General features: G+C 33.4%; 2 protein-coding genes across 6 annotated transcripts in view; one reads left to right on the top strand and one right to left on the bottom strand.

The window, feature by feature from the left end:
* Positions 1–13,946, bottom strand: part of LOC129802683 (calpain-A-like) — a 67,679-nt gene that overhangs the window by 14,783 nt on the left and 38,950 nt on the right. For all 5 annotated transcript variants that reach the window (XM_055848688.1, XM_055848690.1, XM_055848689.1 and 2 more), the window contains exons 3-6: positions 12,337–12,593; positions 6,753–6,955; positions 485–690; positions 58–424 (exon numbers count right to left, since the gene is read on the bottom strand). In XM_055848688.1, coding sequence (XP_055704663.1) covers positions 58–424; positions 485–690; positions 6,753–6,955; positions 12,337–12,593 — 1,033 coding nt within the window. The remainder of the gene's footprint in view (positions 1–57; positions 425–484; positions 691–6,752; positions 6,956–12,336; positions 12,594–13,946) is intronic.
* LOC129802702 (parathymosin-like) overlaps positions 1–13,946 on the top strand; it is a 265,721-nt gene that overhangs the window by 233,856 nt on the left and 17,919 nt on the right. The window lies entirely within an intron of this gene.

Here is a 13,946-nt window from a genome sequence, read left to right as displayed (position 1 = left end):
CAAAGTTCACAAGGAGTTTCCAGGATTTTTATTTAAGTTAAACAAAAAAATACTCACCAGAATTCTCCTTCATTCTGTGATCTAGATGCCAAAAGATCTCGATCTCTTTCACTCAGGGCATTCCATTCCCAGCTTCGTTCAGACCATGCACCTCCCCATACTCCACCCCATTCTCCTCCTGCCCATGGACTCCTGAGGCGAATAAGATTGGTATCGTGTGTAGCAGCTGCAGTTGGTGGGGCATCTGATGGGGTTGTTCTAATACGTGCCAGTCCCGTTATACAATAAGGATGTTCGGCAAGTAATCCTGATCGTCGATGTTTGGTGCCTTTGTCAGGATGTGTAATGGCCAGGAGAAGGGTGGACCTAGGTACTGCACCACCCAGAAGTGGTCCACTGGGTGGAACACTCTGCACAACAGCCCCTAAAAATAAACATCCAAGTAAGTCGAATCCTAAATTGATCCTAAAATTAGTGGAAATACCCGTGAGATCCTGAATGGCTCGACCTACGCTGCCGTACTTGAGGAAAGCGTAGCCCCCATATAATTTTGCGTAGGCCTTCTCAAGCAATGCTGCCCAGAATATATCCGGTTGAGAGCAGTGCATATGGGCAGGACGATCACCCCGTGTCGGAAGACGATCATCCACACGGACTTCAACCCATTTTCCCCATTGCCAGAATCGGAATCTGCAAATAAAATTAAATCAATTTATATTTTTGCGGTCAGATAAATTTATCAGGCAGTGTTAAGACACTTGCGTTTTGCCTTTATTCAGGCACTTTTCGTTCATTTCTGATTTATTCATTTCAACAAAAATCTTGGCAGTTCTCAAGAGAAATATAACAATGTTTATTTGCATCGAGTTCTTCAGGGGTACAATTAATCATCCTCCAAATGGAGTTCAGGAGATGCAGATAAATAATAGTGCCCCTGAAAGCGGCACATTTAGACAAATGACTGGACTGTCACCAGCATCTTTCGTCTGTTAGACTTCTCTTTTGCAGCCCAGATCATCGTGAATGATGCTGAAAAAACAATAAAAAGATCTATCCCCTATTTGGCGGTGAGCACGACTAACGTTCGCGCCAGAGAGCGTTAAACTAACAAGCCACCAACGGTCATATTTAGCGGAGTGCATTTCTCTGCGAACACCTTAAATTGTGGTAAAACTTGAGACATCCTCTGCCACCCACATGCCAGGTTTATTAGTGAGTGCATAAAGGGTTGATCAATTTTCCACAAATGGGACTTTGAAGCATATTAATTTAAAAAAAAAAACTTCCGATAATATTTAACTTAAAAGAATAATTCATAATAAAACGAATTTGAATATTAATACAGTAGAGCCCCGCTATAGCCCCGTCAAATAATTTCGTCAGATATCTTTAAGATTTCTGCAGAAAATATCTACATCTCTGCAGAAAATTTGCCGAGAAATCTGTAGATATTTCTACGAATTTTATTTGGGCTTGGGACAAAATTCGTCAGAAATTTTTGCAGATTTTCTGACGAATCCTGGTGCACACTGACGAATTTCTGTAGATATTTTGTCGATTTTCTGTAGATTTTTCTACATTCCAGACTTTCCAGAAAGATGTGTCAGAAAAGATGAAATATTTTTCACTGAAGTTCGTAAAATTTTATAGAGTTATTTTTAGTGATATCACAGTGTTTATATAAAATAAAGAATTCTGCGACGCCGTGTTTTAAGTAGAGAATAGTGAAGTGAAAACTTTAAGTGTCGATCTAAATTTCGTGTTTTTGTATTATTTCATGGGCGATTTTTAAGAAATTAGTATTTTTGGCTTGAATCTTTTTACTCATCAAAAATGTTTAATCGGTAATACTTGTTAAGCAGAGCATACCATTTTCTTTGTAACTGCTGCAGTTTCTTGATAAATCAACAATATTTTTGTTGAGAAAATGGAGACTATGCAGATTTTTTATGCAGAAATTCTGCCGAGAATCTGCAGATTTTCAGCAGAATTTCTGCCGAAAGTCTACAGATTTTCTGACAGAAATTCTGCAGAAAATCTACAGATTTCCTCTGAATGTACTAGAATATACCGTTACAATTCAAAAACCTCCGAGTAAAATCGGCAGGTAGAGCAATGATTTGACGGGAGGCTATCGCTCTATAGTCCACAATTTATAGAATAGACCGTTGATTTCAAAACACTGATTTTAAGTTATGTTTTTTAGTACGCGACATGCAATGTTGTCATAATTATTTTAATATTTTTGGCAAACTTTATTGAGTAGTTGTGATAATTGTGATCCATAATGAAGAGAGCGAGGATAAGTATCACAATCCCAAAGAAAGTGGAAGCCGTCGAGCAATTTCAATATTAAAAGTCGTTGATAATTTAAAAAAAAAATGAATTGGACTATAGTGCGACCTAAGTGTCAAATCTGGAACCAAATATGGACTATAGAGAGGCTCTACTGTAAACGTAAAATACAATTAATTGCTTCAGCAATATTCAGTATTGATAATTTGTTATCCCCACAAAAAAAACAATCAAATTTGTCTGCAGAATAAATTTATTAACTTTAACATTGCATACTTATTTTACATGACGTTATGGTGCTTCTGAAAGGCTCTCGATAAGGAAACAAAAGCAATAAATACGATAAAATAAAGATTTGAATAGTTAGTAGGTGTTAAATTGCGGGGGACAATTTTTAGTGAATTAATTTATGCAATTGACTAAAAAAAATAATATGATCACGATTCAATTGAAGTGATATTGAAACAAATTTTTTTCTCTATAAAATTCAGCACCATTAAATATTCATAAGTTTGTTTAAGCTTATGAGAGCTGTTGGTTCTTTCATTCAATATTAGCTGAGATTCTTTATTTTATTTGTTATCAAATATTTTTGGATTTAAATATTATGCCTCCGGCACATCTTTTTGATTAGGGAAATTTCATGAAATCAAAATTTCCATCCTTCTCCTTCTCAAGTCTATTTCTTATGTCTGTCCCATTCTTTCGCATTCTTCTTTTTCTTCTTCTTCTTTAAAATATCACAACAAATTAAATTTAGTTCTGAGTGCGCAAGAGTCGGATAGACACTTGCAATACAATTGAGAAAGAACTGCATAGGAATTTTGATTTAGTGAAATTTTCCTGATCTAAATGGCAGAACCATTACAATTTGTATTTTAAATTTATTTTCGACTAGAAAATGTTTCAAAAAAGATGTGAAAAGAATTTGTAATACTAGTAACGGGTTACGGTCAAGATTTCGAAAGCCAAAATCCTGAACGGCAAAATCTCGAACGCTAAAAGCCGAAGTCTAGAATAGTCAAAATCGGGAAAGGGTCAAAATCCTGTAAGTGAAAATCCCGAAAAGCCAAATTCCTGAAAGCCGAAATCTCGAATAGCCAAAATTCGGAAACGGTCTAAATCCCGAAAGTCAAAATCTCGAATAGCCCAAATTTCGAAAAGCCAAAATTCCAAACGCTAAAAATCCGAAGAGCCAAAATCGACTTTCGGGATTTTGCTTTCCGGAATTTGGGCTTTCGGGATTTTGGCGTTCAGAATTTTGGTCGTACCGCTATGGTAAAATGTTTAAAATAAATTCATTGAATGAATATTATCATATTATTAAGCAATGCAAATAATTTCTTCCATAATATTGTGGTAGGGCTGTGGTAAACCCTAGTGCCAGTTTTTTTTTTTAATATTGTGGAATTTTAGAGTTGCAATCTTAAAACCTAAAATATAATTTATAGAAACCTTTACTCATTCGATCTCAATGTGACGTTCTTTGAAAAGGGGGATTCATTCGTTTCGTCATTTTGGACTTCCGCTATTTTACTGGCACTTTTAGAATCTAGGTTTTAAAGATAGAAGTCCTCAAATACTGGACTATAGTTTGTCACCTTCCCGCAGTATAGATGCTCCCAGAGTTTTTTGGGCAGAGGCGGTGCATTTTATTACGTTTTATCTCACAGTGAAAATGTCTTTTCCTGACGTTCGGTTGATTGCACCGGACAGGACTCGAAGTCACAACTTTGTGATCCGAGTCAGAGATTTCGTCCGGCCTAGACCCAACAGTCTTGCCTATTGCGCCACCGAGATCCTATGAGAAAATCTTAAAAACGTCACTTATACAGTAAACAAAGGTTGGGAAAATCTAAAACCGGATTCTGATAGTGCATAAAATTCTCTTTCTAATTCTGTAATAATCGAAAAATCATTTAAAAACCCTCAAAGTGCCACTAAAACAGTTGAAGTGCGATTTATGTGTAAAAAGTTGGTCAAAGTAAGTTTTCACGGATAAAATATGAAAATGTTTTGCCAAAATATTTGCAAAATAACATCCTTTTGGCAAACTTTCAACAAAATCTTATTTGTTGTGTGCCGGTATATAAATGCAAAATATTAGAACAATACAACCAGTTTAGGGACCTTTCCTTGAAGGTCCGATGTGTGGTTAAGATGGCGGTGGACGCGGTGGACGTATTGCAAAAACCAAAATTATGCAATTCAATGGAATATAAAATTACTGTCAAATAAATTTTGCAGAATTAACAATTACTGCTAATTGATTTATTAAGACATCCATAATAAAATCAGTGAAGATGAAAGAAAATGCACTGTGTTTTCGATTCGTCTTAATGATGGCAATCATAATATATACAAAAACAAAATAAATTTCAATTTGCAATTTTGCGCGGGAAAGTAAAATTCTTTCCGTGTCGATGATTATGCCATAAATACCTTGTTACCATCGTAAATAAAGATAGAGGCCTCCCTCAATATATAAAATAATTCACATTTTGTCTCTCAATCTCCTTTACATATATCTCATTGTTTTGCGGCACACCCACAAATGGTGGCTCCTCTCGTTTTTCTCCGCGAGAAGAAATTAATTCAAACTTTACAAGCTCAACAAAAGCATTAAATTCAAATTACACCGCTGGCGGTTCACGAAAAGACCGAACCAACGAGAGAATAAAACCGTGAATCGCACATTGATTGAGGAGAGCACTTTCTTGTCACGTGTTGCACACGTCTTCAACCCAGTGCGGTGGCTTCCCATAAGAATCTCCAGACACAAAAGATATTAAAACATGAATGTATTGAAATGTATGCTTTAGAAGTGCATTGAAAGAGAGAGAGAGAGGTCCCGGGAAAAGCAAAGGAGTGAGGGAGGCAATATAAGTCACAGAATTATTGTGTTTAGGAAATAGTCTTAAAAACGACCCGCATAACAACGACTTCTCCTCGAAACTATTGTCTTTTGTATGACCACTATGAGCAAAGGTTAGTCATTAGAAAAAGTACAGTCTAGTTTAGAAATTTTATTTCGACTTAGGGGAATACGGTTTATTTTGACTTTTAAAAATTCGATATCGAAATGATTTTCGGTCATGGGTCTAAAGGCCTAAACAGACTCAGGCTGATCCTCGAGAATATTTAGTCAGTAACATTTTGCAGTAAAGATTTATCCCAATTTGTCATACACTGAGGGCATGGGATTATTAACGATTAGAAATTCTTTGCATAAATTTCATTTAAATATTGTTGATGATCAGCCTGAGTCTATCTAGGCTCTTATGGCTTCTACACGCTAGAGAAATTTATGTCCATATTGAAGCAAATTCCCTATTCTTGTATAGGAAAAACTGTAAAATATGGACATATTTTTCTCTAGTCTGTAGAAGCTATAAAGATGAAATGTGTATTTGGGCTAACTCTAAAACATATTCGAAAATCAAAAAAAAATTCAATCAGCCGTTTTCGAAAACAACCAAAAAACCAAGAGGGACTGATGAGAAAAAGGAAAAAAAAAGACTGTCCTAGACAATATTGCCTGAGGGGGTCATCGAAGGCCAGAAGTCAATATCTCTTTCCGTTTGTGCTCCAGGATGATGACAAGGGATTATATATCTGCTCTCTCTTTTCGAGTTAGAGTACTAAAGTATTTGATTATAAAGTGCCAAATATCTTTTGGTTTAAAGAAATATAAACAGCCCTAATATAATATATATAAATAAATATAAAAAGCCTTAATTTTGACACTGTAAAAATTTAACTAAAATTTTCAAATCCTATTTGTTAAACTTTTGTAAATTAAAATCATGCTAAGTCTAGTTTTTCTTGAGCATCAGATATTTGAAAGTATACGACAGATTAATCTGTTATATTTTCAAAAGTAAAACATGCCTGAAACTGTCCCATTTTCCCATATTGATAGCATTGATAGTGTGCTAATCCCCCTTAGCATCCTTAGGAATGTCCATCAAGTCTAATAAAAAGTGAAGATATTTTTCACTATTCCTTGTAAAAATTTTGGAGATATTGCACCGCGACTTAAACAAATTTTCTCGTAGTTCTTGTATTATTTCGGCGAGCATTATGAAATATGTATTTTTAGATAGCTTTTAATGCACAATTTCGAAATACATCAGACTGATAAGTCAATTCTCTTTAGCAAAAAACTTGCCAATAGTCTTCAGTGACTCTATGCAAAAACGTATGGAAAAATGAAATGTCGAGATGCCCCTGGTGCTAATCAACCAATACTAATCTAATCGATTTCAAAAGTCTGAGAGCCATACTATACCCAAATGATATTTTATGTTTGTTGAACATTTTAAAGAATTTTGCTTGTGATATTTGCCCTTTATTCTGTGAAACTTTCTAAATTCTATATAGACCTTTTTACATAAAATGCTATACCTTTCGAGTCAAAAAGTCGTGACGAAGTAGTTTAAGAACGTGACACTCACCTGAACATTCCAATGTACCCGTTTGCCACGTCAAAACTCTGATCCGACGGGGCCACGCGCTCCAGCAGCTTCGGGAATTGCGACAGGCATCCGATGGCCGCCAAAAGATTAGGATCGCCTGGTCCATGTGGTTCAGGTAATTCTCTGGCGGCCAAGACACAACCGCTAGGGGATAACCGAAACTGTGGTCTGGCACACATATCCTGATAAAAAGGAAGGAAATATACAAATAATTGTTTTAAAACCCATTTTTGTAATAAAATTCACAAAAAATATTTTGTCAAACAAAATATGGTAATATTTTTGATTATAGAAATTAATTTTAAGTTTTTTGTTAAATATTGTTTTTGAATTTTAGGCGTTTTGGGTTAGAATATGTCAGTTGCAATTTAATTAGGGAGAGGTGGGGCTACTTTGAACTGTGGGTCTAGATTGTTATACAACTTTTTCGCCTATTTCTAAATCAAGCTGGTCCTTATAATTATTTTATTCAGATTCACAATTGTTTTATTTATTCAAATTACATCATGTTAAAACCCAGTTCCCTTTACAAATATGCGAAAAAATCGTAAATATAACAATATAGCCCCACAGCTCAAAGTAGCCCCACTTCCCCCTAGATTTTTTTCAAATTTTATTTTTGAAATATTATTTCATATTTAAAAAGAATCAATTTAGAGAATTGTTCTTCAAATTCGTTTGTGCAATTTTGTTTTGGTTAATGGATAGCAAAATTGCTGTAATAATTTAAACTAAAATATGTGGTATTTTTCGTATAAAATGTCAACTTTGTAAAAACCTATTTATTATTTTCCGTATTATAAATTACTATAATTAACTTTTCCTTATATTATGGACAAGAGATCGATAGAAATATTTCCCACGACATCTGGGAACCAAAATCATTCTAACCATTTAGCTAATAAAGTCTTGATTTTACATTGAGGTTTCACAATTAGATAAATATAATATTCTTCTACATTGCAGCGGTGTTATCGTGATTGCGAGAGGAGGTAAAGGTAGCATGAATAGCTTTAAAGAAAATGCAGTGTATAGTTCATAAAAATTGAGTGATAAAGTTAATGTTCTTTAGTAAGAAGAAGTCCATGTAAATCCAAGATACTGAGAGAGTGAGATGAAAAATCATGAAATTCCATTCTTTTCCATTCCTGTTGTCTTTCACATTGAAAAATCTCTGATGACCGAGCTGATGAGTCTCTCTCTAAATTAACGTGGAATTTTTCTCACTTTATATAACCCTGTTTTATTTTTCTAAGTCACTTTTCATTTTAAGCTTACAATGTTTCATTAGAAAAATTTATCTCAACTAAAGAATCAATTTGATAGAGCAAATTCAATTCATTGCATTCTCTCTAGTTTATTGTTCATATTCCTAATCAATTTTCTTTTGTGTCTATTGTAATGGGAATTTTGAAATTAGAAACAAGTTCAATATATATGGAAGATGAAAACTCATTAAACCTTTAGCACTGTTTGGGTCATACAAGACGTAAGAAAATAGTTTTTATTTCATAAATCATTTCAATGTTCATTAACATTAAATTGACCTTGAAAGTCCTTTAAGGATTATTTCAAGGTTATTTGTCACGCTTTGAATTAATTTTTACCGTAACTAAATACTAGGCATTTAGTGCTAAGAATTACTAATTTGAGGGGGGATCATCCAGGGGTGGATAAGTATAACCAACTAGAGAAACGTAAGTGACAGATCGCCTGATCAGTGGCAATCATTCGCTATGATCGGCTGATCGGCGCCAATCGTGAGTGTCAGGCCTGTGTACCCCCTTATGATTGTTAGTACTTAGAAACAGAGAGAAATCGGAGTGCTTTTGTTATATTCTTCATCATTGTACTTTACCCTATTAAAAAAAGAAAAACATGAACTTCATAGAAAATTCGTGAAGAGTGTGGCAATATTATTCTTCACAATTTATAAGTTATATATCTGTAATCTTCTTAAAACAAAATGGTACTTAAACGTAGCTCTGATAAGTTTTAAATGATCAATAATATCATTATTTAAAGAATATACTTAAAAAGAAAGTTTTATAGTTTTGTTGCTATTCAAAAAGGAGTAGTAAAGCGTCCGAGGCTTTCCGAGTTGCTGAGATTCCAGATAAGACACTCTAGGAGAAGTCATAGAAGAACGGAAGTCGATATCTCTTAGCATTTGCATTTTAGATGGATCAAGAGGCAGAAACACACGCAAAAAACAGTATTTTTAAAATAGAGCTATTCCCGTTATTTTTTCAAACCGATTATGACCGGTACATTCAGATTTAGAATTTCAAAATCTTTCAATAAATCTGAATTTGATCAAATCCGTTACAAAATTAGGCCCTTCAGGGTTATTGAACTTTCACCTTGAATAATTTAAGATGGTGATTTTTCCGGTGCAAGTTGTCTAGTATATGGACGAAATGCTCAGCATGGCTATCTCCAAAACGTATCCAAAAATGAACGAAATCTTCAATCAGGGTCAATTTTGAGATACGTAAAAAATGCATGAATTGTGGAAATTGCTCTCTTGTGGAGTTTGAGCAGTTTAACCCTTTAACGACGAGACACTTTTTACGGACTGAAAATCAACAATAAAAATTAAACTGGGAAACATAATCAATGATAAGTCTTACATCTAACCTTGGAAAGTCCAACAGAATCTGATTCTTTGTATTTTGTGCTTCTATGAACGATAGGGACAAAAATAGCCCAAAAATTTATTTAAGTAATTTTTCTGACTATACCAATGAATAATATTTTTCGCTTTAATGAAAAATATGAGGTATGAGTATTGTAGTTTTTATTACCAAAAGGGTTTTGCATTAAAAAAATTGGAAGTATAAAAAATAAATAAAATCAATTATGAATTTGAGAATTTAAAAATTCGCCATTTTTGAGCTTAAATATTTTCTACACAGCAAATAGCTAGAGACTTGCAAAAAAATATTCTAGATACCTTCAACCTTCTATATTCTGTACAGACATAAGAAAAAAACAACTTTAGGTAGTCAGGAAAATTATTTTTTATGGGACACCGGTGTTCCAATCGTCCTTAAAGGGCTAAAGCTTTTTCTTCGAATAACTTTCCATAGAATTCTAGCTTGAACGGACATCTTGAAACTTGAAATTAATATAAAAATAAATTCCTTTTTTACAAACGTATTATTGCCCTACGCCTAGTTCACGATAAGTTTTTTTTTTAATTTTTTTTTGTCCAGGAATAATCATTTTTGGTAATCTCATTATCAAAGTCCTCTATATCGCTCTTATATTACAGATGCGTATGTCGTTGACGAAATACGAAATTTAATAAATATCTATTTAATATAATTTTGAAAACTTTGTTAGATAGATTCTCTTTAAAATACATTTATTGCGGTGCTCAACGCTACAAGCTCGAAGAGCCAAAATCCCAAAAAAGTCAAAATCTCGAATGGGTCAAGATAAAACTAATTATTTCCCAAAACACAGATGATATTACTTTGCCCCAACAAGGGAAACTAAGTTTCGAAAATTTTAGTTTTTCGGGATTTTGGCTTTTCACGATTTTGACTCATTCGGGATAATGGCTCTTTCGAAATTTTGAATTTCAGGATTTCGGATATCGAACTTCGACTGGGATTGAGGTGTTTATACAGCAAAGGAATTTCATAAGAAAAGCAGAATCTTTTCATTCTAAGTTCTAGGGGAAAGTAATATGGCTTTGAACGTTCAGACTTGAAATATTGCAATATTTTCCTTGTTTTCTCTAATCAATAATTCTTTTCTTTTATTACATAAATAATAGATTATAATGGAATAAATTTGCAATTGGAATAGATTTGCACGTACTTGAAAGCTTCGAACACTTCATAATTCTTCCAAATTCTTTTAATGAATCTGACCTATCTATGGCAATATATATTTTAATAGCTGGTTAAGAATTGATACACTTCCAGTAAAATAAGTCAAATTTATCATATGAATATGGAAGCATGAGTGTGTGCGAAGCCTGAAAGCTTTCCCCCCTAGATTTCCTTTGGGAACTGCATTATTGGAAGGCTAACACGTTATAAACTGACCACTTTCCCATAAGAGTTTTCTAACACACAAATAATATTTCTGCATAAAATAAAAGCGCAAAATACTGTTATTATATACAGCGTCGGCTATAAAAATAGCACACTATTATTATTTATATTATGTAGATGTTTTATGATGCATGATCAATATTTATAGATGATGCTGCTTTAGTTTTTTTTTATAAAATATAACGCCTATTGTGCAAATGGAAGTGTGTTTCTTATTTCTCCATAACTACTTTTTTATATTTCTTTTAATAATGAAGTTTTTTTTCAATAAATATGTATGATCAGTATATTAAAATCACATACAAATTCTTTATACAAAATCTAGAAAGAAAATATTTGTCGTGAAGAAATATAATCCTTAATGTTGCTTGAAATTTCCCCCAGAAAAATATTTTAACGTCCCTGTAACTTGGTATAGGGAGAAGTGGGGATGCTTTGAACCACCACTGAGAAAAAAAGAGGGTGCGATTAACATTTTTTCCTCGGAAATTTAACACTTTTTAGAAGTAAAAATATATCAACATTTTTAATGTTAATTTTACACATTATTAAGGGTAAAATTAACATGAAAAAGGATAACTTTAACCCCTAATACACCTAAAAACGGTAATATTTACACCGATTTTGGATCAATACTGCAGGGTAAAATTAACATTTCCGGAATGTTATTTTAACTTTTTCGGATTTCTCTCAGTGACGGGACTACATTGTTATCCGATTTTTCGTATATTTATAAAGGAAACTGGGCTTTAATGTAATGTAATTTAGTTGCACAAAACAATTCTGGAACTAAAAGTAAAATAATTGCAAGACCCAGATTAATTTAAAAATATACAAAAAAAAATTGTTTGTAAATTTAGCCCTACACACAGAAAAATTTTGACTCTAAATTTAAGAATATGTAAGATCCTGAGAACTTAAATTGGACGTGAATCCCCGAGGCGTTTCAGTTTAGAAGCTCTGAGCGAAAGTAATGGGCTAGAATTCCTAGCTCTTACAAGTTAAGAGATCGGGAACTTAAGCTCTGCATTAGCTGGAAAATGAAAAATGTATACGGATTTGCAAATTGCAACTAAAACTAAATGATCAAGAATTTAGAATTAGGGTATTGGCATTCATTGGATGGGATTTGAAATTAAATTCCTGGGTGTTTCTGTTTAAGAATTTACCTTTTTTCTGTGTGTACTGTTCAAAATAGACCCACCTTCTCCTAACTTTAATATTCCCTTAAATTTTTATAATTTGTGAAAAATAACGTAAGTTTAAGATTGATAGGGCGACTGCTTATACTGCCTTTCCTCCCTAAATTTTAAGTAAGTAATATCTTAGCTCAATGATTAACCAAGATCCAAGATTATAGTTATAATCAAAATCATGCGCAAAGATAGGATTACAAAATGTATTTCCGAGTAAATTTACATTGTTCTTTGGGCACGCAGAGTCCCAAAGGATCTGAAAAAGAGTTAAAGGATAAATTCAAAAGGTAAACTTACGTGAGGTCGCATCCATGTAATATTCTTTTTGCGTGAAATGGTTCGTGTAGTGAGTGGAAAATCAATGTCTTCGTGCAGACCATTTTGATTTCGTGTGAGCAATCCATTGAGGGATGTCCTGCCAGATGGAAGTGTTCCATTTCCCTGATGATGTGTGGTAGTTTGAAATTGTGGCTCAATCGATCGTGTGCGCGAGAGTGTGGAAGCATGATCTAGTCCCTGAACCGTTGCCCAAGGTTGCCTCACCTTAGCACCATCTGAAAGAAAATATTGTGGTCAATGGGCATCCGATCAGTGGATTTCTGCAAAAATTAACTATAAATCTCTGTTGCACACGTTTGGTATTTTAAGGTGTGTCACATAGTTAAGTGACACTAAACAAAATAGAAATTTTTTGTTGTTCATTCGGAACTCTAATCAAATGCGACAGCTTTATAGTGAATTATCGGATAAGTGCCTGAAAAAGCAACCAGTCATAAATTATCTACTTTGTGAAATGGTGTTAGGTATCAATCTTTTATATCACTGCTTCTGTGATTTAGTAAATAAACGCTTCTGCTGAAATCGTGTGTAGGGGGAGGTGGGGCTACTTTGAGCTGTGGGGCTATATTGTTATACGATTTTTTTTCAGATATTTCTAATGGAAACTGGACTTTAACATGATGTAATTTAGATAGACAAAATGATTGTGGATCTAAATAAAATAATTGTAAGGACCAGCTTCATTTAGAAATAGGCGGAAAAGTCGTATAACAATCTAGCCCCATGGCTCAAAGTAGCCCCACCCCCCCTACATCTACAAATGTTTGCAAAATTTTTTCGCAATATTAAGATATTGTATGACAATTTTTTTAGTATAAAAGCATTAGGCATTATTGTTCCACAAAAGAAAAAAAATTTAACATAATGTAATTCCCACTTAATATTTCAAAGCATTGGCAGTACTCTCGAAACCTTACCATGTATAGTGAAAAAATCACAACTCCTATAAGGTGATATAGGCCTATCACTATCTTCAAAGTGTTTTAAGAATATAAAAGCAATTTTAGCTGTTTCTGCCAATAATGGGATATTTAAATTTTTTATAACATTAGAAAAGTTGGAATCTGCTGGAAATTAATATATAGAATTGAATAGTTTGGTTAAGAGATTAAAAGCAAAAATATCTTTAAAGTAAATCTCATTTAGCACCTAAATTAGGAATATTTTCCGTTAGGGCTTTTAATTAAATTTAAAAGGATAGCAAACGTTTCGGGAATTAAATTTTGCAATTCAAGAATAAAATGATAGGCAAAGTCTCAGCAAAAATCGTGGGAATTTGAAAAATATTCTATTTGACAATAAAGTTAGATCTTTTTTAAATAATTGCTAACACTGAGCAAAGTGCTGTTTCCCGTTCACGATTGTGATCTGCATAATTGATCATGACATCAAAACATTTAAATAAACGTTCACATTTTATAATCTTTTCGTGATTTTTTGAGCCACTTCTTGGCGATGAGAACAAGTGTTTCTCATTCATCAGTCCCCTGAAGTTTTTTTTTCTTCATATTCTTTTTTCCATTTGTTCTTACAGAACATGAATAAGATGTGAATGAGAGACGACACGA

Source organism: Phlebotomus papatasi, chromosome 2 (genome assembly GCF_024763615.1).
Source record: "Phlebotomus papatasi isolate M1 chromosome 2, Ppap_2.1, whole genome shotgun sequence".
In the NCBI taxonomy this organism is placed as follows: Eukaryota; Metazoa; Arthropoda; class Insecta; order Diptera; family Psychodidae; genus Phlebotomus; species Phlebotomus papatasi.
Note: the sequence above shows the minus strand (reverse complement) of the source record. Positions and strands in the feature narration are given on the sequence as shown.